This window comes from Anolis carolinensis, chromosome 4, assembly GCF_035594765.1.
Source record: "Anolis carolinensis isolate JA03-04 chromosome 4, rAnoCar3.1.pri, whole genome shotgun sequence".
NCBI lineage: Eukaryota > Metazoa > Chordata > Lepidosauria > Squamata > Dactyloidae > Anolis > Anolis carolinensis.
Genome location: NC_085844.1, coordinates 134,790,279 through 134,814,377, shown reverse-complemented (window position 1 = coordinate 134,814,377; position 24,099 = coordinate 134,790,279). Strand labels below are relative to the sequence as shown.

The following is a 24,099-nucleotide window of genomic DNA, read 5'->3' as shown; positions in this document are numbered from 1 at the left end:
CTCATGGAGTGGAGCCAAGCTGGCCTTCTGATTTTCCAAGGAGCTGATGGTGATGAAACAAGTAAGAAGGCAAGCAGCATTAGCAGAAAACTTGAACTGCATCTGAGTGAACACAAACTAAAGTTTATCTGAACATCTACTTAGGGTAGTACAAGCAGCAGAGGCAAACTTCTTCTGTACCTCTATTGCATCTGCAGACAGGCAGCCATAGAGCTATTTTGAGTAGCCAGGGGTCTTTTAAATACAAGCATAAGAGAAAAATCCAGCTCATTTGACAGCTTGCTGTGATCAACATGTTTAGTACTTTGTAGATAAAATCACTTCGGTCCGCTCTGATTGGGATTCTATAATTGGTACAAATCAAGTGGGTCTAACTCTGGCCTCTGATTGTCTGGTGGAAGTAGATTATTTTCAATTTATGCAGGCTGAAGATCTGGACAGATTTTTGGAGATATATAATCCACCACATGTATTCTTGATGCTTGCCCTTCCTTGCACATTAAAAAAGCTAGAGGTGTAGGCCATGTGTAGAGGGGGTAGTTAACGCCTTGCTAAAATAAGGCAGAGTTCCAGCTTCTGGGTAATTATAGGCCAGTCCTTAACATTTCATTTTTGTGTAAGGCTCTGGAACATGCAGTGGCCTCTTAGCTCCAGAGGTCTACTGGCTCTTAGGAACTGTGGGAATTGAAGTCCAAAACACCTACCTGGACAGCCGAAGTTTGCCAGCTTCTGATCTAGATCCATTTCAGTTTGGTTGCAGTCATTGTTATGGAACATATTGTCTTTCTTTGTAGATGATCAATTCCAAGGACTAGACAAGGTAGAATTATGTTGGTTCTGTTGGACCTCGTGGTAGCTTTCAATCCCATAGACCACTATAGCCTTTTGAGTTGCCTTGCTGAGATGGAACTAGGAGCACTGTTTTACACTAACTTTGTTCATACATGAGGTAAATCGAGAAGGTGGTGCTGGGAGCTATGGTTCAACCGCTAGGGCATTGGTTTCATAGAGTGCTATTAACCATGCTATTTAATTTTGTAAATTGACCCCATGCTATTTAACATGTAGCTGAAACCACTGGAAGAGATTGTCTAGAGTTGTGGAGTTCAGTGGCATCAGTATGTAGATAACACCCAATTTTATTACTCCATTCTCACCATAAACCAAGAAAGCTGTTTGGTCCTAAGCCAATGCCTGTCATCAGTAATGAATTGGATGAGGGTGAACAATCTGGTTTTCATTTTTTTGATTGTTTAATCTTGTTTAAACATTTGTATCTTGTGGATTTCCTAAGGATGTCTTTTTTAATTGTTGTAAGCTGCTTTGAGTTCCAATCTGGGGAAAAGGTGGGTTAGAAATAAATATAACAATTATATATTCAGACATTGGTTCTACTGAGGGTAAATCCATTTAAATGAATGGCACTTAAGATTAGTTGTGACTATCAAATCTCATTCATTTCAGGGAGTTTGCTCTAAGGAAAATTAACATTGTATTTAGCTGAGTGACAAAAACAACTGGCTGGCATCATGCTATCAAGTCATCTAAATCTGAATCATTTTGACAGCAATAAACAAGATGGATAGTTTCTGTCCAGAATCACTATCAATAGATTTTATTGGGAGGGGTTCAGAAAGAAAAATCAATTATGAGAGGAGTCGGATGTAATGAAATCTATTAATTGCATATCCTTGTTATTTGCTGTCATCACCTTAGATCAAGAACATTGTTCGAAAGTGACCAATTAAAGAAAAAAATTAAAAGCATTTTAGATTTTGATGTTACATTTCAACAATGTCATAAAATCACTTAAACTTTGTCAGATCCTGATTCCAAGATATTCTACTTTCATCTTTCCATCCCATACATTGTTTCTTAGACACCAAATATTTACTAGGATTACAGTAAAGAGAAAGGTTTAGAAAGACAAGATAATTTTGTTTCAGTTCAAATGATATTTACTTTATAGAGATTTTAAAAGATAGATGGCAGAAAGGTGTACTAGAAATTTTAACTGAAATGCTACTCACCAAATAGTACTTCATAAGTAGTGTTGTGTAGTGTGTATTAATGAAGTAACATTGAGTCTTTCAACTAACATCCTTGGCTTGGTATACTAATTTTTCAATGTTGTTAGAAAATGTTGTATATTTCCAGCTAGATATGTATGTGTCTATGGATTATACATGACTTGATTTGCTTTAGAATCCATTTTTTGGTCATTTCGCCACATATGGAACCCAAAGAACTGTCCTCCAACTCCACTATTGAAATGAAATCATCCCTCCTCTCCCACCACATTTCTTCACTGTTCAGCTTTCACAATCATACATGAAAATGGGAAATACTGTAGATAATTCTGACTTTGGTATTTAATTTTGTATCTTTACATTTTGAGACTCCATCTAGGTTTTTAAAAATTTCTCTTCCAAGTCTTAATCTTCTTCTGATTTGTTTGTGACAGTCCTTATTTTGATTTATGACTGAACCAAGGTGTGGAGAATCTTTAACTATAGTGATGTCATGTTTATTAAATAGATAGGATGCTGAAATGTAACTTTGACTGATTTCCTTGCTGATCGAAAACCATTCTGTTTCTCCATGTTCTGTCTTAACAGTGGCCTCTTGTACATTATGTTGTAATATAATATTCTTCTTTAATACAGTATATTGTAAAACTATTATTTAAATTGAAGCCCCGGTGGCAAAGTGCGTTAAAGCACTGAGCTGGAGACCGAAAGGTCCCAGGTTCAATCCCCAGGAGTGGCGTGAGCAGCCGCTGTTAACTCCAGCTCCTGCCAACCTAGCCGTTCGAAAACATGCCAATGTGAGTAGATCAATAGGTACCGCTCTGGCGGGAAGGTAATCGCGCTCCATGCAGTCATGCCGGCCACATGACCTTGGAGGTGTCTACAGACAACGCCGGCTCTTCGGCTTAGAAATGGAGATGAGCACCAACCCCCAGAGTCAGACATGACTGGACTTAACGTCAGGGGAAAACCTTTACCTTTTTTAAACCTATTATTTAAATTAGGACAATATATACCCTTCTGGTACAATTTCATTATGATAGCAGGTAGTAGGAGCAGATCCAAATTATTAATTTTCTAATGTAAGCAGGAGGCAAAGATTCCAATTGTTTCAACAGTAGGGTGTTTCATCTACCACTTCACTGAGGTCCTCTATTGAGTACTCTGAAGACTTTGTCCATTTTGATGACAACCCATGGATGAATTTTCACAAATTTATACCTTTAGAGGAAATACCATGCATTAATTTTCACAAATATTCACAGATATTTATATCAGGTCAATGAAATACATTTGTTGCATTCCTTTCTTGTTATCTCAGGCTTCTTGAGAATGTATTTTATAGGAGACAATATATAGTCTGGATATTCTGTGGGGCAACAGAAATAAACATTCTAGTAGTATCCCCTGGAAATGGCCCTTATACTGTAGAACTCACACTCATTATGATGTGCAGTGGTTTGTGGCTGCTTGTTGTTGGGGCAATGAATTCATTCTGTTTAGTCTAACATTAGGAGGAGCTGTCTACAGTGCTAAACACATTTGGAAGATGTGGGTTCAGCACCTTGGATAAGTCCAAACCTTGGGGAATAACAGGTTCTTGTTGATGATATGAGTATGGCATGGTTTTCCTGACATGGTTTATTCTGCTTTATGCCTGCACATCAAGCTAATATGATGGTTGGCTATTTGGATAGGTTGCCCTAATATACTCTGTTTGGAGAGTGAAGGCAGTGAACGGCTTTCAGGCTTTGTCCTATCTCTGTTATCGTTGACTGTTTTGAGAAATGTCTCACAGCTTGGGTCTTGTATTTAACTCTTTTAAATGGAAGCATATCGTTTAATCATACACTGATCAATGTTTGGCACTTTTTCTAGATTGTACAAAACCAGGATGTCAACAAAACTAGCAATTTTTTGGTTTAGTTTGTAACCCTGACCACTCTAAACAAAAGGATATTCATTAATGAGCTTAAAAACTAGTGACATTTATTAATGAATGTAAAAGCTTGTAATGATATAGGATTTAATGTTCAAATAATTATCTTGGGAAATCCAGTCACTGACAGCTGGCAAATAGGCTTCCAGCTCTTCAACATTTGTGCGGGCACTTTAAGACCTCCCCCACACTGTCGCTGTAGTTGGGGAGGGGGAAAATGGGTGGTCCATTTCAAACAATCAAAAGCTTCCTTGATTGCTGAAATCCAGTCTCTGTTTTGATTAATAATGAAGTCCCTCCTCTTGTGATGCTGGGATTGGACTAAGTGCTGATGTTCGGTTGTCTGTGGGAAAAAAAGATAGGGGATGCAGATGGTCCACTGCTTTCTCAGCAATTCTGTTATCTAAGGCAATATTCCGTTGTCTTATTCTTGACGGTGTTGGAATAATAAAGTACAAAGGTCCAACAGAAGCAACATCATGCGCTCTTCGGGGGAAAGGCAACATCTACAGTGGCAAGTAAGAGCTTTGCTTTTGGTTTCTGTCTCCCTCCGGAGTGCTGGAGAGATGACCCAGCTCCATTATTCCATTCCTGAGGAGCTTCCTCCTGGGGCTTTTGTGGGGGATGTGGCTAAGGACTTGGGTCTAACTGCTGGCCAGCTGGTCTCCCGACAGCTGCAAATCATGTCCAGCACGGCCGAAAAGTACTTCGAAGTCAAGGCTCAGAGCGGTGGCTTGATAGTGAAAGAGCGGCTGGACCGGGAGGAGCTTTGTGGGCCCAATTTGCGCTGCCTGCTTTATTTAGAGCTGCTTCTAGCAAACCCAACTGCTTCCCACCGAGTGGAAGTAGAGCTCTTGGATGTGAATGACAATGATCCAGTGTTTCTTACCACTGTTACCCGTTTGGAGATTGCAGAGTCTGCAGTACCTGGGTCCCGCTTTCCTTTGGAGAGTGCTGAAGATTTGGACATTGGTACAAATTCAGTTAGCACATACCAACTGAGTCCGCGTGGACAATTCAGCCTAAGTGTTAAATCCCATAAAAGTGGGAGCAAACCTGAACTTATTTTGGAGAAGGCACTAGATAGAGAACAACAGCCATTTCACCACCTGGTGCTTACAGCATTGGATGGAGGAATTCCTGCTAAAGTTGGAACTGCTAAGATTGTAGTGTCAGTGATAGATGCCAATGACAATCCACCTGTTTTTAATCAGTCAGTGTACAAAGTTACTTTACTAGAAAATGCCCCTATTGGCACTCTGGTGATTCATTTACATGCTATAGACAAAGATGAAGGGCTAAATGGGAAAGTTTCCTACTTCTTCAGCAGCCATACACCACAGAAAATCCGGAAAATTTTCAGTCTGGGTGAACAGACTGGGGAGGTAAGAGTCATGGGAAGTGTGGACTATGAGGAAGACACGTCTTACGAAATTGATGTCCGGGCCAAAGATCAAGGATCTCCTTCAATGGACACACACTGCAATGTCTTAGTGGAGATAACAGATATGAATGACAATGCACCTGAAATTATATTCACTTCCCTAACCACCACAATACCAGAAGATGCTCCCCCAGGAACCACAGCAGGACTCCTCAGAGTGAGTGATGGAGATTCTGGAGGAAACGGAGAAATACAGCTTCATCTCACTGAAGATATTCCTTTTCAAATTGTACCTTCTTTTAAGAACCACTATTCTTTGATCACCAGTGGCCCTCTGGATCGAGAGGAGATTTCACAGTATAAGGTTATAATCACAGCCACAGATTCTGGTTCTTCGCCTCTTTCAAGCCAGAGTAGTTTCCTTGTAAATGTATCTGATCTGAATGATAATGCACCTAGCTTCTTGCACCCTGCGTACCAGACCCTTGTAACTGAGAACAATGCTCTGGGAATGCCAATTATTTCTGTGTCTGCTTTTGACCCTGATCTTGGCCAGAACTCCCAACTGTCTTATTCTCTGGTAGAAAACATCATAAATGGAATGCCTATTTCCTCCTATGTCTATGTCATGGAGAATGGAACCATTTACAGTGGCTGTTCATTTGACTATGAGAAAACCCAACAAGTAGCTTTCCAGATCCAAGCTAAGGACAATGGTACACCTGCACTTAGTACCAATGTTACTGTCTCCATCTTCATCATAGACCAGAATGACAATGCTCCTCTTATTGTATACCCTCTGATGAAGAAAGGGGTCCTAGCTGAACAATCAGTCCCTTTCTCTGTACAAGAAGGTTACTTAGTAACCAAAGTGACAGCTGTAGATGCCGATTCTGGACAGAATGCATGGGTTTCTTATAAGCTTCAAAAAGCCACAGACCTAAGTCTTTTCAAAGTCTCAGCATTCACAGGAGAAATCCGAACGATCCGCGCCCTTGTCGAACAAGATGCCTCTTCCCAAGAGCTTGTTGTTGAAATTTCGGACAATGGGACACCACCCCTGTCCTCCACAGCCACTCTGATGCTTCATCTAGAACGGGAATATGAATTGGGCATGGCAGAGCTCAGAAAGTCAAGCATAGAACAGAATGGGCTCTCCAACTTGACTTTGCACCTTATTATTGCTCTGATAGCTATCTCCGCACTTTCTACTTTAGCATTTATATTTTTAACTATAAAATGTCTTAAAAGACTGAGAGCAAGACACACAGATATGTCTTGGACCAGTGACATGAAGGGAAGAAATCCTATGGCAATGGGAGGACATTTTGACACTTTCTCTATACACTTGAGCCCAGAAGACAAAGTGGAGTTTCCTACTGCCTTCATTGCAGAAGATGTTTCTCCTTTTACTCTTCTAAGGCCTAATCAGAGCCATTTTTTAGAAGGGAGAAATGTCAGGATTGGAAAGGCAGTCACTCAACAGGATATCAACAACACAGATACTCTTCCAGCCAGCAGTCTTCCCCAGGATCCAAATGAGGTGAGACCCAAAATACTATTCTATTAGCACTTAAGACAGCACACCTTGATTTTGATTCTATATCTGAAGATCCCACTGTCGTGCTGTTGTGTTAGACCGTTTCTAAAGATTTGACAAGAAATACTTTTAAACTATTGAGACCTAGGTTTTAGGTTAAATGATAACAGAGGACTTCTAGTTACAAAACAAAAGTTTAGGAGTTGAATAATTTTCCATAGAAAGTTGTAGAATCTTTATTTTTTGGATTTTCAAAGTCAGACATAGAGTGAAAGGGAAGAAAACAACATAGGTTCATAAAGAGAAGAAAAAAAAGGTATGTGTTAGAATGGATCTGAGTACACAATGCCCTATCTTAATAGTTTATTCATTGAGTCCTTTGTACTGTAGTTGTGTGGTTCATACTTGAATGGCACATTATGATACAAAGTGAACAAAAGGATGCGCTTCTGTCATTTAAGGTATATTAACATAAATCATTTGGCTGCAGTCCTTTCTCCTTTCACACCACAGTCTAAACATTGTTTAATTTGTGGGTTCATGCTGATCAAATGACAATCCATTCCTTTACTCAGAAATACTGTTGCACTGGCTGATGTTCTAAATTTGGAGAGCCCAGTAAATGGAACTAGGAAGCCCCAAGCAGTTTCTAAAGCTTATGCATCCATGCACTTGCGATGAATGCTTCTGTTTGTGCATTTAAAAGTGAACATTCTGAAAAGGCCTGATTTCATTAGTAACGTCTGATATTTTATATTTATTTTTACATAGAATATACTTTCCCAAATGGTGAAGCATTTTCTGTGACAATTCTTCACATCTTCCCTCTGGAACAAATACTTTTTTCATAGCAAGTGAAAAAGCAGTTGAATGATTAGCCAGAGAGACTATGGTTCTGTATTCCATACAACTGGGAGTTTGTCTTTGGTTTAGATGAGGTGGAAGGAATCTAGCTAATGTGAACAATGAGGATTTGTACCGTTCATGCTTCCTGGACGTGCTGTTTCCTTGAGAACAAGAATCTGAGCTGCTAAACTTAGCTGCCAAAACCAGCAATGAACCAGATCCCTGAATAGTTACATTTAGGGGTGAAGAATGGAAGTGAGTCCTGCCATCTCAACTTTACATTTTGCTGCAGCTTTAAGGGTGTAGGTGGCGTTGTCATGGTGGAGAGTGGATGGAGCTATCATCCAGTCAGGTGCTGATCCAGATTTTTTTTGGTGGGGGTGGGTGCTCTTTCTGCCTTGACTTTCCTCCTCCGTCGTCGCTATGGCTGTAATTCAACTTCCCTCCCTCAATCCACCCCCTCAACTCTCTGACTAACACTCTATTGCTGCAGCTAGGCAAGCTCCAAAGCTACCTAAATTCATTTGGAAGGATAAACTGGGGGATTTTAAAAACTGCGCAGATCCAAGTCCTCGAACCTTTTCATCCTTGGAATACCACAAAGACTCCTTCTAGAAGAGGACTTTTTGGAAATGAAGCCACAATTGCCCTGGCAACCCTCTTTCAAATGGCAAGTACAGGGTTTGTTTTTGCTGTTCAACTGGGTGTTGGTTCCAGGACAGATCCAGTATTCTGTGGTGGAGGAATCGGAGCTGGGGACCCTGGTGGGGAAGGTGGCGCAGGACTTGGGCTTAACAGTGGCAGATTGTTCCAATCGCAGGCTACGGCTGGGCTCTGAGGAGAGCAAGAGGTACTTTGCCATTAACTTGGCCAGTGGTGCTCTGATAGTGAATGAAAAGATAGATCGAGAGGTCCTATGTGGAGCAAATTCGGTGTGTGTATTGCCGGTCCAAGTAGTCATAGAAAATCCCTTGGAACTCTTTCACCTGGAGGTGGAGATTTTGGATATAAATGACAATTCCCCCAGTTTCATCACTCCGTGGCTTGTATTAAGGATAGCAGAGTCTGCTACCATCGGGTCACGCTTCCCGCTGGAGAGTGCAAGTGATGCAGATGTGGGGACCAATGCAGTCAGTGCCTATCAACTTAGTTCCAACCCCCACTTCTCACTTAATGTAAAGAATGTGAAGGATGGCAAGCTTTTACCAGAGCTGGTGCTAGAGCAACCTCTAGATAGAGAACGGCAATCAGAACACCAGCTCATTCTGACTGCATATGATGGGGGAAATCCTGTCCGGTCAGGAACGGCTCAGCTCACCATTGTGGTTCTTGATAATAATGACAATGAGCCTGCTTTTGATCTTCCAATTTACAAGATCAGCTTTTTGGAAAACATCCCTGTAGGATCTCTAATATTCAAACTCAATGCAAGTGACCCTGACGAAGGTTCTAATGGGGAAATACAGTATTCTTTTGGAATTCACACTTCTGATTCCATACAGAAATTGTTTGGTTTGGATCCTCACACAGGTGAGATCTATGTCCAGGAAATTGTGGATTTTGAAGAATCCCATTTCTATGAGCTTCATGTGAGGGCTAGAGACAAGGGCATTCCACAAATGGAAGGCCACTGTGTTATCCAGGTGGAAGTCGAAGATGAGAATGACCATCCCCCAGATGTACTGCTTACCTCTCTGGTAAATCCCGTGCCTGAAAATACCCCATTAGAGACTGTGGTGGGACTTTTCAATGTTCGAGACCAAGACTCAGGTGCCAATGGAAAAGTGAGCTTACAAATATCACCAAACTTGCCTTTTAAAATTAAATCTTTTGAAAATCACTACTCCTTAATTACTCATGAAAAACTGGACAGGGAAACAGTATCTCAATACATCATCAAGCTGACTGCCAAAGATTCTGGATCCCCATCGCTAACCACAGATGTCACTATCGTGTTAAACATTTCAGATGTTAATGATAATGCCCCATCCTTCTCTCAAAATTTCTACACCTCCTTCTTAAAGGAGAACAACCCACCCGGTTCTCTGTTGTGTACTGTGGTTGCCTCTGATCCTGATGAGGGTGACAATTCCCGGCTCACCTATTCAGTTGCAGACACTCTGATTCAAGATGCCCCTCTCTCTTCCTTTGTTTACATCAACCCAGACAATGGGAACATCTATGCCCAGCATTCTTTTGACTATGAGAAGCTTCAAGTGTTGCAAATCCCTGTTACTGTGCGGGACGCTGGGTCACCCCCACTGAGCTCCAGTGTCACCGTCTACCTATTCATACTGGATCAAAATGATAACACACCTGTTGTTTTGTATCCTGTGCCTGGCCAGGAATTGTCAACACTCCAGAGAATCCCTCAGTCTGCCCCAGCAGGTTACGTGGTCACTAAAGTCACAGCAGTGGATGCAGACTCAGGTCATAATGCCTGGCTGTCTTACTCCTTGCTTCCTCAGTCTACGGACCCTTCCTTGTTCCAAGTGGCTCCCTACAGTGGGGAGATTTGGACTGTTCGGGACTTCCAAGAAACAGATCTCACGGCACAGAAAATCCTTGTCCTGGTGAAAGACAATGGAGACCCCCCATTGTCCACTACAATTTCTATCTTGGTTTCATTGGAGGACAAAGTCTTTGAGGAAAGGCCTCAGTCTCATAACTTCCTGATTCATCCCAAAGAAAAATCTGACCTGACTCTCTATCTGATCATAGCACTGGTGGCTGTTAGCATTGTGTCCCTTGTTACTTTTATCATCTTGTCTGCGAAATGTTTCTGGAACAAAAGAAGCCGAGATGCCTCTTGCTGCAGCCTGAGTGGCACGCCTGCTAGGGATGTTTTCAAACAGTCCAGCCCAAAGCTGCAGTTGAACTCAGATGGCACATTGAAGTACATGGAGGTGACCCTCAGGCCCACAGACACACAGAGTCAATGCTACAGAGCCAGCTATTCCCCAGGGTCTGACAGAAGCGATTTCACCTTTATGAGGCCTGTGGATTATCCCCAGCCAAGTACTCTGACAAGGGATTTTGACACTTACTTTTCTCGTACTGATACACTGAACCATCATGAGCAGGTGAGATGGCATTTTGTCCTTTTTCCCCAAGACACATAAATGTCATACCTCCAATAACTTGAACCTTGACCAAGGGCTAAACAGAGTTCAGCCCTTGGTCATGTTTGACAGAGTGGGGAGGAATGTTATTACTTGGCTAAGTAAGAGAAACTGTGATGGTTGTGTAAATCGTGTGAATTTCTTCCCATGTTGCATCTTCCCTTACCAACCGGCGTGAGTTCTAAGATCTGCCATGAAGGCCCTCCTCTCGCTCCCGTGACCATCACAAGCGTGGTTGGTGGGGACAAGGGAGAGAACCTTCTTGGTAGTAGCCCCCTGACTTTGGAATGCCCTCTCCAGAGAGATCAGACAAGCCCCTACACTGTCCTCCTTTCGTAGGGACCTGAAAACCTGGTGATTCCAACAGGTTTTCAAGAATGATTACTCCCTAGGCCCCTCCCCCTGGGTTGCCAACCAGGACCCTCCTCTACACTTTATCCCCTTCCACAGCCCTGTGATACTCTGTCTCATTAGCCTTTGCCTATCCCTTCATAGTTGACCATGTCCATTCTGAAATTCTGGCCATTGGTATTCTGAACCCATCTGATGAAGTAGACTGAAACTGGATTTTAAATGTTTGTGGTTGTTTTAGCAGGATTGTATGTTTTTGTTTACTATATTGATATTTACTTTTATTGTATGGTCTCGTATTGACAATTGAATGTCTTACTTATGTTGGAAACTTCCCTGAGTCCTTCTGTGGAGATAGGGCAGTATTGCTGGCTACAACCCCAAGTGGAAGCAGGAGGTAGAAAGGTTGGATTTGGGGTGTAACTATTAATAAGACATTTGTTTTGTTGTGTGCCTTCAAGTTGTTTCTGATTTATGTAACCCATATGGGATTTCCTTCGCAAGATCTGTTCGGGGGGAGGGGTTGCCATTGTCTTCCTCTGAGGCTGAGAGAGTGTGACTTGCCAAAGTCTTCCTCTGAGGCTGAGAGAGTGTGACTTGCCAAAGTCATCCAGTGGGTGTCTGTAACTGAGTAGGGATTTGAAGTCTGCTCTCCAGAGTCATAGTCTAATGCTCAAATGATTACATCGTGCTGGCTGTAATTGAATTCAACCTATTCATCACTAGGTTTTCTTCACTTAGGTTGTGGTCACTGTTACCATTTCAAACCTCTCTTTCAGTTAAAAGTGAAACTTGATTTAACTGAAAGGTTAGGTTTAAAAATGAAATCAGTAACCCTTAAAAGCACTTATTCTCACAACACAATGCTTTATATTTTCTGTGGGCTGAGAGGGAGAGTTTTCAAAGCATTTTGTTAAATGAATTTCAATTTTGAGTTGATAATTTACAAACTTAGAAATAATTAAGTTGTTAAATCTTTGTTCTGGAAGCTTGGAATTACAGCATGCAGAAACTAATGCTTGCTAGCTTTCATTTAACTATCGTTCTTTGTAGAAAATGGCAAATTGCAATTCCAGTCCAATCCAATAAGCGTTTATTGGCATATATAACAAGACAGGGTAAAATGCAGAATATATTTTACAATAGAAAAACTTCATGTTTGCCATACATTCAATTTGCAGACTTCATTCAGAAACTTTGCCATTGTGAGGCAACAGTTAACATCTTGGGAATTTAAAAGCATGATTACTTTGTCTGGCTCTGTTTGGTGTTTCATAAAATCTATAACTTGCAGTAGCAAATAGCAATTATTATGACAGAGGGAGACGGAATATGTTTTTAGAGCAGACGGTTCTTTGCAGCTTGTGCTTGTCAGGGTCCCTATATCTGCCACAGAAGCCAAAACCAGACAAGATTTTAGGCTTTGTTTTCCATTGTCTGTTGTTTAGCCTGGTGTCTCTAGGTTAAAAACAGCAGGTTACGCGGTCCTTTTTCACACAGTAGCAACATCTAGACTCGGATTGGTGAGTCTGTTGCTGTCCTGGAAAGGAGTTTGCTGATTGGATGAATAGGGAGGCAGTCTTGGCCAATGAGCATAAGGCTAACATTGAAGATCTGCGGCGCGTACCACTCCCCTCCACAGCTGTGTCAATCTCTCTCAAACCAAAACAATGAATGAGAGAGGTAAACATTGACCACAGACCCTTTCTCTCTCATATGTTTCATAGTTCTTCAAGATAGGTGGTGTGTTCTCCAGGGGGTTTAAAGAGATACTGTCTGCTCTAAATAGCTCCTGTTTTGCAGTTTAGAGCTTCTTGCTGTGGATTTCAGAATGATGCTCAGAACAGAAAACTCTGCCTGGCGTTTGGGACTTCTGCATGCCTTTGCTTTCTGTTTGTTTCTGAGTGGCTGTTTTGCACAGATTCGTTACTCTATCCCAGAGGAACTCACTCGAGGAGCCTTTGTAGGAAATGTTGCTAAGGATTTAGGAATGGATGTAACAAAGCTTGCAGCTGCCAATCTGCAGGTGCTTTCTGATTCCGACTCCCAGTACTTCTCTGTGAATGTGAATACTGGAATCATAATAGTCAATGACAGAATAGACAGGGAACAGCTTTGTGGGCAGAATCTGCGGTGTTTCTTGCATCTTAAACTTGCTATTGAAAACCCAGTGGAGTTTTATCGCATTGAAGTGGAGATTTTGGATATCAATGACAATGCTCCTGAATTTTCAAGTAGCACAATAACTCTGCAGATCTATGAACTGGCTGTACTGGGTGCTCGCTTTCCTATCCCGCATGCACAGGATCCTGACGTAGGAACAAACACTTTGCAGACCTACCATCTCAGCGCCAATGAAAACTTCAACCTCAACGTGAAGGCACGCACAGATGGCACCAAATTCCCAGAATTAGTGTTGGAGAAAATCTTGGACAGGGAGCACATTGCTGTCCACCATTTGGTTCTGACTGCTGAAGATGGTGGCATATTCCCCAAATCTAGTGCTATCCGAATTGCTGTCCAGGTCCTGGATGCCAATGATAATCACCCAGTTTTTGAAAAAGCTACCTACTATACTCGCTTGGTTGAAAACTCTCCTCCAGGGACGCTGGTGATAAAACTGAATGCAACAGACTTGGACGAAGGCTCTAATGGACAGATCCAGTATTCCCTCAGCAGCCACAACTCTGAAGCCTTGTGCAGGATATTTGCTATCGATGGCACCACTGGAGAGATCCGTGTTCAAGGGAATCTGGATTTTGAAGAGGCCAATGTGTATGAGATTGAAGTGGTAGCAAGGGACATGGGCTCCCCTACTATGGAAGAGCATTGCAGTATTATGGTAGAAGTGACTGATATTAATGACAATGCCCCTGAAGTCATTCTCACCTCTTTCTCCAGCTCCTTGAGCGAAGATGCACCTCCTGGCACTGTGGTTGCGGTGATACACGTCAAAGACAAAGATTCAGGAGATCAAGGCAAAGTCCAGTGTGAGCTGCCCAGAAACCTTCCTTTCAAACTTCGGAAAGACTTTGAGCACCAGTATTCCTTGCTCACCAGCGAACAGTTAGATCGTGAGACTATTCCTCGATTCAATGTTACCATCTATGCGTTTGATTTAGGAAATCCACCGCTCTCCCAACACACATCTTTCTCCATTATTCTGGCTGATGTCAATGATAATCCACCTCAATTTGACAGGTCGTTTTATGAAGTCGTCATAGAAGAAAACAATCCTGTAGGCATGGTTCTTCTTACAGTTTCTGCAACAGATGCCGATAAAGAACAGAATTCCCGTCTTTCTTATTCTATTTTGGCCAGCCAAAAGCAGGAATTTGGTGAGGATCCCACCACTTACGTCTCCATCAACCCAACAAATGGTGAAATTTTTGCAGAGAGCCCCTTTGATTATGAGCATACCAATCATTTTGAGTTCCAGGTGGAGGCATGTGATGGTGGCTCCCCTCCTCTCTGTAACAGGATCATGGTGCACATCTACCTGCAAGATCAGAATGACAATGCACCTTGGATCAGATTCCCTTTTATTGGACAAGATTCAGTTGTTCAGTTCAAAATTCCTCTGTCTACCTCAGCTAGTGCCTTAATCACAAAAATCATGGCTGTGGACCTGGACTCTGGGCGAAATGCTTGGCTCTCTTACCACTTAGAACAAGCCACAGACCCCAGTCTTTTCAGCATGGGCCTCCGCAGTGGGGAGGTAAGGACTATGCGAGCAATACAGGAGTTAGATAACCCTACCCAGGAGCTTGTCCTGGTTGTGAAAGACTCAGGAGAGCCTTCCATGTCAACCTCTGTTACTGTGATTGTGCTTTTGGAGGAGAGCATTCCTGAAACCTTTCTGGGGTTAACGGCTCACACTGTGGAAAATGAGGGACCTCCCACAATGACTGTATATCTTATCATCTCTTTGGCAGCAATTTCCACCATCTCGTTGATTGCTTTGGTGGCCCTGGGAGTTCGGTGCCTCCGCCGAGATGCACATGCAACACCTGCCATCTTTGGCTGCTGTGGAAGTAAAGCCATTGGGCTTGAAGATGTCCCAGATCATATAATGGGGCATTGCCATTATCAGCTGAGCCCTGGAGATGCCATGATTGGAGTACAAGTGGCAACCTCAGGACCTCCTGCTCGGGGATACAGATCCTGCTTTTCTCCTGTCTCAGATGTCAGCGAGTTTGTATTCATGAAACCTAACCTGACTCTTAGGACAGCCTCTTGCAGCAATCTCACTGAACCCAGCTTCTTTAGCAAGGTGAGAGATTTCCATGCAGTGCCTCTCATCCTGTCTATATCTTTTGCATTGGGTTTCCCTCCATCTAGAAGAGCTGTTGCATGTGTGTGTTTGCAGGGTGGGTGGAACCTTTGTACAGTCTAATGAATAGCCTATGTTAGATTGCACTTGTCTGCTCTATAGCCCTCTGGGTTTGTCAATCGTGTGTCTTTTTTTCCATTGGAGGCAGGGAGGTCGCAGGATGGTTAAATTTCCTCCTTCCCCTTACCTCAAAGAGACAGATGTGGTCTGCAGCTCTCCCTCCCTCTGTTCTGCACCTTCAGTTTCAGCTTTTTTGCCAAGACAGCCTGGGAGCAATTTTGGCCAATGGCTCCCTTGGGTCAGTCTTCATATCTCTCTGCTGGGAAAGGAGGGGTGAGAGGAATGGGGTGGGGAAGCCTCCAAGGTCTGCTTCGGAAAGGGGGCTTCTCCCCTGCTGCTGATGCTGCTGCTGCTGCTGGGGAGGGAATTGTCACTTGTCAGTATCCATTTCACAGCCCCTTTTCTCTGCTGCTCATTTTGCCAATGAGCTGCTGCTGATCGGTGCGCTTTAAAACCCATCCCCCCTCCCCCTTCCCCAGCTGCAGCTTGCATCTTTCCGCTGCACAACCCCTTTCAGGTCATCCAAGAGCCACCAGGAGCAGACCTTTTTTGGGGGAGGGACATCAGACTACAGCGTGTATCCAAGGGCAACGGCTCCCCCCTCCTCCTCCAGGGCTGGACACCTGAAGAAAGGCAGCAGCCGGAAACAGCAACATCCTTTTGAGCAAAGCAGCCGGGCATGGACGGCAGGCAGACTTTACAATGGCAGCTGCTGGTGCTTTTTGCTTCCGTCTTTTCCCTGCCAGATCTCATCCCTGCACAGATCCGTTACTCCGTCCCCGAGGACCGGGATCCAGGCTCTTTCGTGGGGAATATCGCCAAGGACCTAGGAGTGGATGTACGGAGCCTGTCTGCTCGTCGCTTGCAGCTGGTCAGCGAGGGGATGCGCCACTATTTCCAAGTGAACCTAGCAGACGGCATGTTGCTTGTCAATGAGAGGCTAGACCGGGAAGCCCTGTGCCGGTCCAGCCCCACGTGCTCTTTTCCTCTTCAGCTGGTGCTGGAGAACCCCCTGCAACTTAACCGGGTGGAGGTGGAGATACTGGATGTGAATGACAACGCCCCCAAGTTCCCAAAGGAGGCTGTATCTTTAGACATCACCGAAGTGGCCAACCCAGGCACTCGTCTACGGCTGGAAGCTGCAGAGGACCCAGACACAGGTTCCAACTCTATTGCAACCTATGAACTCAGCCCAAGTGAACATTTTGCCTTGAGCATCAATGTCAGGGGGGATGGGGTAAAAATGCCTGAAATTGTATTGGAAAAGCTGTTGGACCGGGAAAAAGCAGCTGTCCACCATTTAATTTTGACAGCCTTGGACAGTGGGAATCCTGTTCAGTCAGGCACTGCTCGAGTGACAGTCCATGTCCTGGATGCAAATGACAATCCTCCTGTGTGTGAGCCTCCTGTCTCAAAGGTTTATTTGGAGGAAAATGTTAAGGTGGGAACTGTTGTAACTAAACTTAATGTTACTGACTTAGATGAAGGTCCAAATGGAGAGGTGGAATACTTTTTCAAACCCAGCAACAGTGCTCCTCTGAAGCTTCTTGACTTATTTAGCCTGGATCCCCAGACAGGGGAGATCAGGACCAAAGCTTTGCTGGATTATGAGGAAGCCAGTGCATATGAGATTGCCATCTACATTAAAGACAAGGGATCTCCCGCCATGGAAGGTCACTGCAACATCAGAGTAGAACTTGTTGATGTCAATGACAACAGCCCGGAGATTATGTTGACTTCCCTCTCCAGCCCGGTGCAAGAAGATGCACCTGCAGGGACAGTGATTGCACTCATCCAGGCAAAGGACAATGATTCCGAGGAAAATGGACAGGTTCACTTGGAGATTACAAGGCATGTCCCATTTAAATTGGTGTCTTCCTTTAAGGGACATTATTCACTAGTGACCAATGGCCCCCTGGATCGAGAGAAGGCTGCTGGATATAATATCACAATTAAAGCAACAGATTCTGGGATGCCTCAAAAATCAACACAGAAAACTGTCTTAATTCAAGTCTCAGATGTCAATGATAATGCTCCCACCTTCTCCATCCCTTCTTTCACAGCCCATGTGGAGGAAAATATTTCTCCAGGGACTCTGGTTTTTTCCCTGTCAGCTTCTGACCCAGATGTCGGAGTCAACTCCAAGCTGTCTTATTCCATTGTGGACAACGGGAACCATGGCTTGCCTATCTCTACCTATTTCCACATCAACCAAGAGAATGGTAGTATTTACACTTCCAGGGTTCTTGACTATGAGCAAGAAAAGGTCTTTCAAGTTGCCGTAGAAGTGAAGGATTCGGGATTCCCTCCCTTGAGCAGTACGGCTACCCTGCACTTATTTGTAGTGGATCAGAATGACAATGCCCCTGTGATTGTGCACCCCCAAGTTCTCAAGGGTTCTGCTTTTCACCAGTCAGTTCTACTTCCAGTGGAGCCTGGATACCTGGTAACGAAAGTGGTGGCTGTGGATGCTGACAGTGGCCACAATGCCTGGCTTTCATACAATTTGCTCCAGGAAACAAATGAGGCCAGTGCTTTCAAAGTGGAACGCCACTCAGGAGAGATCCGGGTTACTCGAACACTAAGGGAGCCAGGGGTATCTCACAGGTTGGTGGTAGAGGTGAGGGACAATGGGGTGCCAACTCTCTCAGCCTCATTGATTCTACTGATCTCCTCAGAAGATAATGCTGTGCAGGACTTTTCTAAGTCCTTGGACATTCTCCCCAAATCTCCTTCCAGAGCCCCCAACTTAACTCTGTACCTTATCATCTCTCTTGTGGCGATCTCTCTGGTATCTTGTGTAATGATGATTGTTGTAGGAGCCAGGTGCTTCAAATCTGGCCTCTGTATTCCTAACTGGTTCATGTCACGGTGCTGTAGTAGGAGGACAGAGCGGAAATCCACCATAAATTTCAGGGGGCACCCACACCCAGAAGGCTTTATCAGATACCTTGAAGTGGGTGGAGCTGGAGCTCAGCACTACAAGTCTTGTCTCTCCCCAATGTCTGAACCGGGGGAGTTCTTTTTTGTTAAACCTTTCAGTCATTCTACTACGGCAGAGAGCATTCTTGCCTTTGAGCAGGCAGGCAGTGTTTTGCAGACTCCCACTGATGGGGTAAGACACATCAAAATGTTGCCTCAGGTTTCTGTTTTCAATCCATATTTATTAGGAGTTCTACCATGGACATCCATCTGGTAGGCATAATGAAGGAATAGGTCATGCTCAAGGGAAATGCTGGTGGGGGGAGATTCTGGACTTCCTACATTTTGAAGATTTTTAAAATAAGCTGCATGTACTTTTTCCATTTGTCTTCCCATCACTCTGTGTTCAACTGCCTTCCATCATCTTTCATCTGTCCTAAATTAGGGTGGGAGAAGAATGCAAGCGAACATTTGACAGGTTCACCACTTGGTTCTCCAGATACTGTATTGCTTGGAATGAAGAGTCACTTTTACATATGAGTTTCCTTAGGTTGCTAAAGTTGCTTGTTTTAAAAAACTGCTTCATAGACATTGATTTGTTATTATGCCATTATCATAGCCTTCACTGTTGTTATGTGCATTCAACCTGTTTTCAATTTATGACAACCCTAAAGGGTTTTCCTGGAAAGGTTTGTTTGAAGGGGCCTTTGTCTGTGGTTGAGAGTGTGAGACTTGGCCATGACTGAGTGGGAATTTGAATCCTGATCTCCAGTGCTCTAAGTACTACATCATGCTTGCGCTCATCATAACACTTTACAGAATTTAAAAAATGTATTCCCCTATCCCAAGAAGCTTATAATCTAAATTTGGACAGGAAGGAGAGAGCAAATTTAATTACGGATTAATGGAAGCAGATGCAATTTGTGAGCTGTATGTGTACAGCAAATTCAGCTGGAGAAGAAAGCTAGAGGACTAAAGCAAAAGTGGTATAGAAGAGGTGAGTTTTGAGTTGGGGTTTGAAAGAAGAGGGTGAATTGGCACTGTATGGATATACATGTTTGTTTGCTGGTTGTGGTATCTGCAAACACATTGCTTCACATGTACTATGTCTTCTACATCCTTTAGTCTAAGCGGCTGGAGCTTTTCAAGGACAAGGTGACAGTGGGTCAGAGAATAAGGCCTACTGCTGATCTCATCAAGTCTTCTCTATCTTTTCTCTTGTTCTTAGAATTACCTGTAATTGCCAAGCAATATTTATAGCTATCAGTACAAGGCAATGGGCTCATTTGTCATTTGACCAAAGAAAGAAATATCATCTATCAAAAGGAGATAATGAGTCTAGAGTAAAATGCCTTAAGAGATGCATCTGTAAAAGGGCATGACGACAAATGATTTCATTTTCCTCTGTGAGGAACTGTCAAGGTTTTGTTACCTTGCTATTTTAAGTGCATCTTAATTTTAATGGTGTGTTGCTTTAGCAATTTTTTTCAAAATGCCTGTCTAAAGTTTCAAAACAGATATGATGCAGGCTATTTTAAGATGTAGTAGTGTTTTAAAATAGAATTCATTGAGCAACTCTTTTGAGCAGCTTCCATTGAAATGAATAGGAGATCACTTTTTGCATAAGGATGGCAGAGCTTGAGATTGTGAATTATATTGTATCTTTTGTAATAAAATGTTTGAGTTAATTTACACAAGGACTGGAAAGTATCAAACTGACAACAAAAGCTAGAACTATGCTGCCAAATAATGCAGTTTGAACTGCATTATATGGACAATATAGATCTAGCTAAAGATGGCAGATTCAGCTCATTTGAGAAAAGCAGCACATCGTTTATACATCAGTAGTTTTAAAAGCTCTACACTGAATGTATAAAAGTATATTATATTTTGCTAGCCTATGAATAAATATAATATTTGCAGTGTATGACTTTCTACATTGATTATTTTGCAATCCTTTGGCTTTGGTATGATTTCGACTCTTGTTACCTTGCAAAGAAATCCAGAAGTTTTGACACTTTTGAGACAAGAAGGCAGAGCTTTAATTCCATTTTTAGGACTGCCTAAATCCTTTTTTTAGGAACGTAAATACTAAACAGGTACAATTTTCTAAAGATAAACTGTGTTTTCTATGTTCATGAGAGTTCTGGATTCTCAAAATAGATTTAAATAAATGGCTACATTTAGTTGTTTAAATTTAGGACCCAGGTTTTTGTTATTGTAACCACGGATTCTCCAAATTATAGAAACAAGTGGGAAAGGAATTGTACACAAGGAGTAGCTCATGAAGAAAGTGTCTTTTTAAATTTAGGTGGCAGAGCTAGGTCTGTATATTCATAATATGTAGCTACAATATATGTTATTATTTTACACAGACATTACTCGCCTGCAAAAACCTTGAATTGCTGCTTATTTTCAGGGCAACTAGTAGTATCCTGATGCATTTGACTCAATGGTGTCTGCAGTTACTCTTAACGGGAAGCTAACTGCACTGATCCTAAAATACACATTTATTACCATATGTTTGAGGAAACTGACATCTCCCAAAATTAATGGTGTGCAAGTCATTTCCTTGTTATTGAGGCATTAATGAAAGCGACTGCCAGAAGACGTCATAGATGTTTGTATTGCATGTCAACACTGGCATGTCTTTCAGCTGTGTTCACAAAGAGCTATTTGAACATGGAATTCATAGTGGCATTTTATTTACAAGATGTCCATTGTTCCAATAAAGCAACTATGTAGGTGGAAAATAACACATGGCTCAGTCTAGTGAGATGTTGAACTACTGTGTGTCTTTTGTTGTTTCTTCTTGAGAAATAATTATTGTTGTAGGAAATGGAATTTTTAATCGCAATAGGAGGGAACTCCAAAGGCAAAAGATGAAAGGAAATGCTGGACATTAAATCAAAGCCTTTCATAGGCCTGTTTAAGAAAAAGCTATATATTAAGAAATTCTATTAGCATTTCAGATGCTAGCAGTACGGTCGATCTCTCAGAGTACCAATTAATTCTGTTTCTCGCCCTCAGCTCATTATTCCTGATGTTCTGGTGTTCTCGGGTTTAAATGATCCCCCCTCCAGCTTATTTCATGCTTCATTGATTTCACGGAATAGTTTCTGAGTGTCTTATCTTCTGGAAGACTAGAGAACTTCCTAATCCTACTATTTAATCAATCATATCTGTTTGAAAATAGTTTGAAATATGCTGCAGTCCACTTTTTTATGTATGCATTTACTTGACTCTTAAGTCAAAGACAGTTATTCTAAATTCTAGATTTAATTTTCTTCTGGGTTCATCTGTCTAGCCCCGTACAGATGTGTTCACCTGCTCATACCTAGAGCTAAAATGGAAAGGGGGGATGGGTGCCAAAAGCACTTGTAGAACCATTTGCAGAGACTGTCACTTAGCAGCTGGTTTTGCAAGCACATGGTGGAGAGAGGGACACAGAGCTTACATGCACAGCCATGTGTCCCTTCCCATTCTAGCTTTGCACTTCTCCCTTATTCTAATGCACATCCAGGACCAAAAGAATGAAATTAGCCACAATTTAGAAATAAAAGCATTAAATGTCTATTTTTGTTTCTGTTGCAGCAAGCACAGCCTAACACAGACTGGCGTTTCTCTCAAGCTCAAAGACCAGGAACTAGTGGGTGAGTTACTGCTTTTTTACATATGTACCTGCCATTTGGTCAGTAAGTAGTGTTTCTCTGTGCCATTTCTCAAATATCAACTGTTTCCAAAGAGGTAGCATGCTCTGTGAATTAAAGGGGTTTACACAGTTTTGGGGTTTAGATAACCAGGAAAGAGTCAATTGTATTTGAAAGAGCAAATGTGTTTGAGTCTTGAAATTTTTCTCTTTGTCATGTCCTAAGTTCTACACATAATTACCAGAAGCAGTGGCTGGATCCATACTCTGTATAATACAGTTTGAATCTGCATTATATGATCAGTGTAGACCAGGTATGGGCATACCTAGGCCCAGGGCTGGATGCGGCTCCTTGGGCTCTTTTCTCAGGCCCTCCTCTCTACACCATCCTATCCTTCCCTCTTTCCTCCCTCCTTCCCCCTCTCTCTTTCTCCTTCCTTCCTTCCCTCCCTCCCTTTCTTTCCTTCTCTCTTTCCTCCCTTCCTTTCCCTTCTCTTCCATTCCTCCCTTCCTCCTGGGGGATGTTTACCTGGGAGAAGAGAAGGTAGAGAGGGAACATGAGAAGCATGTTTCAAGATTTTTAAGGTGTCCCATTGAAAGGGGGGGGCTGACTTTCTGCTGCTCTAGAGACGAGGGCATAAGGGAGCAAAGGTTTCAAATGGCAGGGAAAGAGATTTGAATGAAAAGATTAGAAAGAACTTCCTGAAAGTAAGAGCTGTTGGAGAGTGGCATAGGCTGCTTAGGAGTGTGATGGAGTCTCCTTCTCTGGAGGCTTTTCCACAGAGGTTGTCTACCGGCAGTGCTTTGATTGTGCCTTCTTGCATGGCAGGAGGTTGGACTGGATGGCCGTTGGGGCTCACTTCCAGCGGTAGGCTTCTGTGATTCTGTATCAGGAGTAGGCAACACATAGTCTAATGGAGACACTTGTTCCCCTCCTGTCCACCATCTCATCCAGACAAAGGCTAACCCTTTTGGGGGATCCAAACGTTTCCTGGCTTTCCTTCACTTTCTGCCTCTGAAAGAGAAGAGGAAAGGGCAAAGAGGGGACTTGGGAAGAACCCCCTCTCTCCTGGCCCACCCACCTTGCTCTGGCCCACCATGCGGCCCCAAGGTTAGAAAGTTTGCCCGTGCCTGGTGTAGATCCAGTCTGTGTTAATACTATCTGATAGTGTTTGATAGTTGAATAGTAAAACAGTAAATAAGAATGTTATATTACTTTTTGACTCAGGGTGCATCTCACTGTTGAATGAATGCAGTTTGGCACCACTTTAATTGCCATGGCTGAATGCTGTGGAATCATGACAGATGTAGTTTGGTAAGACACCAGCAGTCTTCAGCACCAAAGGTTAAAGATCTTGTAAAACTCCAGGTCCCATGATTCCGTAGCATTGAGCCATGGCAGTTAAAGGGGTGTCAAAGGGAATAAATTCTGTATTGTAGATGTACTGTATAGATAACAATGTCCCGCTAGGTAGGCTTCTTAGGTGTTCATGGGGTAGGGAGCAGAAGTTATCGCATGTTTCTCATAGAAATTTGATCTGCAGAAATAGCAAGTGAATCTTCAGCATTGTGCTAAACATTATCACCTGTTATTTGGCTAAATATTGAAAACTAATTGCTGGTTGAATGAAGAAGCAAGCTGGTGAAAAGTTAGCAGGGCATTCATTGCCTTATGAAAGTTGAGAGCACTGCCTGAAATAGCTGTGGGAAAATGTTAGACCTTTTCAAATTGCAAATAATTGTGCAAGAATTAATCAACACTTTGAAAATTTTGTAACCACACATCTGTCATTGACACTTTTATCATCCAAGAAAATGAGTATGAGTCTAGAGAGGAGAACTCTGCCATATCATACACATTTAGCATTAAAAGTACTAGATTGCTCTTTTTGGTTCCAGATAGCCCCAGTATAAGCCGAGGGG

At 42.6% G+C, this 24,099-nt stretch overlaps 1 protein-coding gene and 1 long non-coding RNA gene across 42 annotated transcripts in view; one reads left to right on the top strand and one right to left on the bottom strand.

Moving 5' to 3' along the window:
• Nucleotides 1-24,099, top strand: part of LOC100562425 (protocadherin gamma-B4) — a 378,208-nt gene that overhangs the window by 329,280 nt on the left and 24,829 nt on the right. For 35 of the 41 annotated variants that reach the window (XM_062979486.1, XM_062979484.1, XM_062979472.1 and 32 more), the window contains exon 2: nt 22,122-22,180. In XM_062979486.1, the coding sequence (XP_062835556.1) occupies nt 22,122-22,180 (59 nt within the window). Of the gene's footprint in view, nt 1-4,433; nt 4,488-8,055; nt 8,092-8,171; nt 8,410-13,043; nt 15,486-16,284; nt 18,226-18,255; nt 18,721-22,121; nt 22,181-24,099 lie in introns of those variants that run through there. The other 6 variants (XM_062979499.1, XM_062979500.1, XM_062979501.1 and 3 more) reach the window with 6 other exon arrangements.
• On the bottom strand, nt 12,289-15,929 carry LOC134298642 (uncharacterized). The gene is made up of 2 exons (XR_010005736.1): nt 15,733-15,929; nt 12,289-14,711 (listed from the first exon to the last, which is right to left on the bottom strand). It is a non-coding gene; the product is annotated as an uncharacterized LOC134298642 (long non-coding RNA).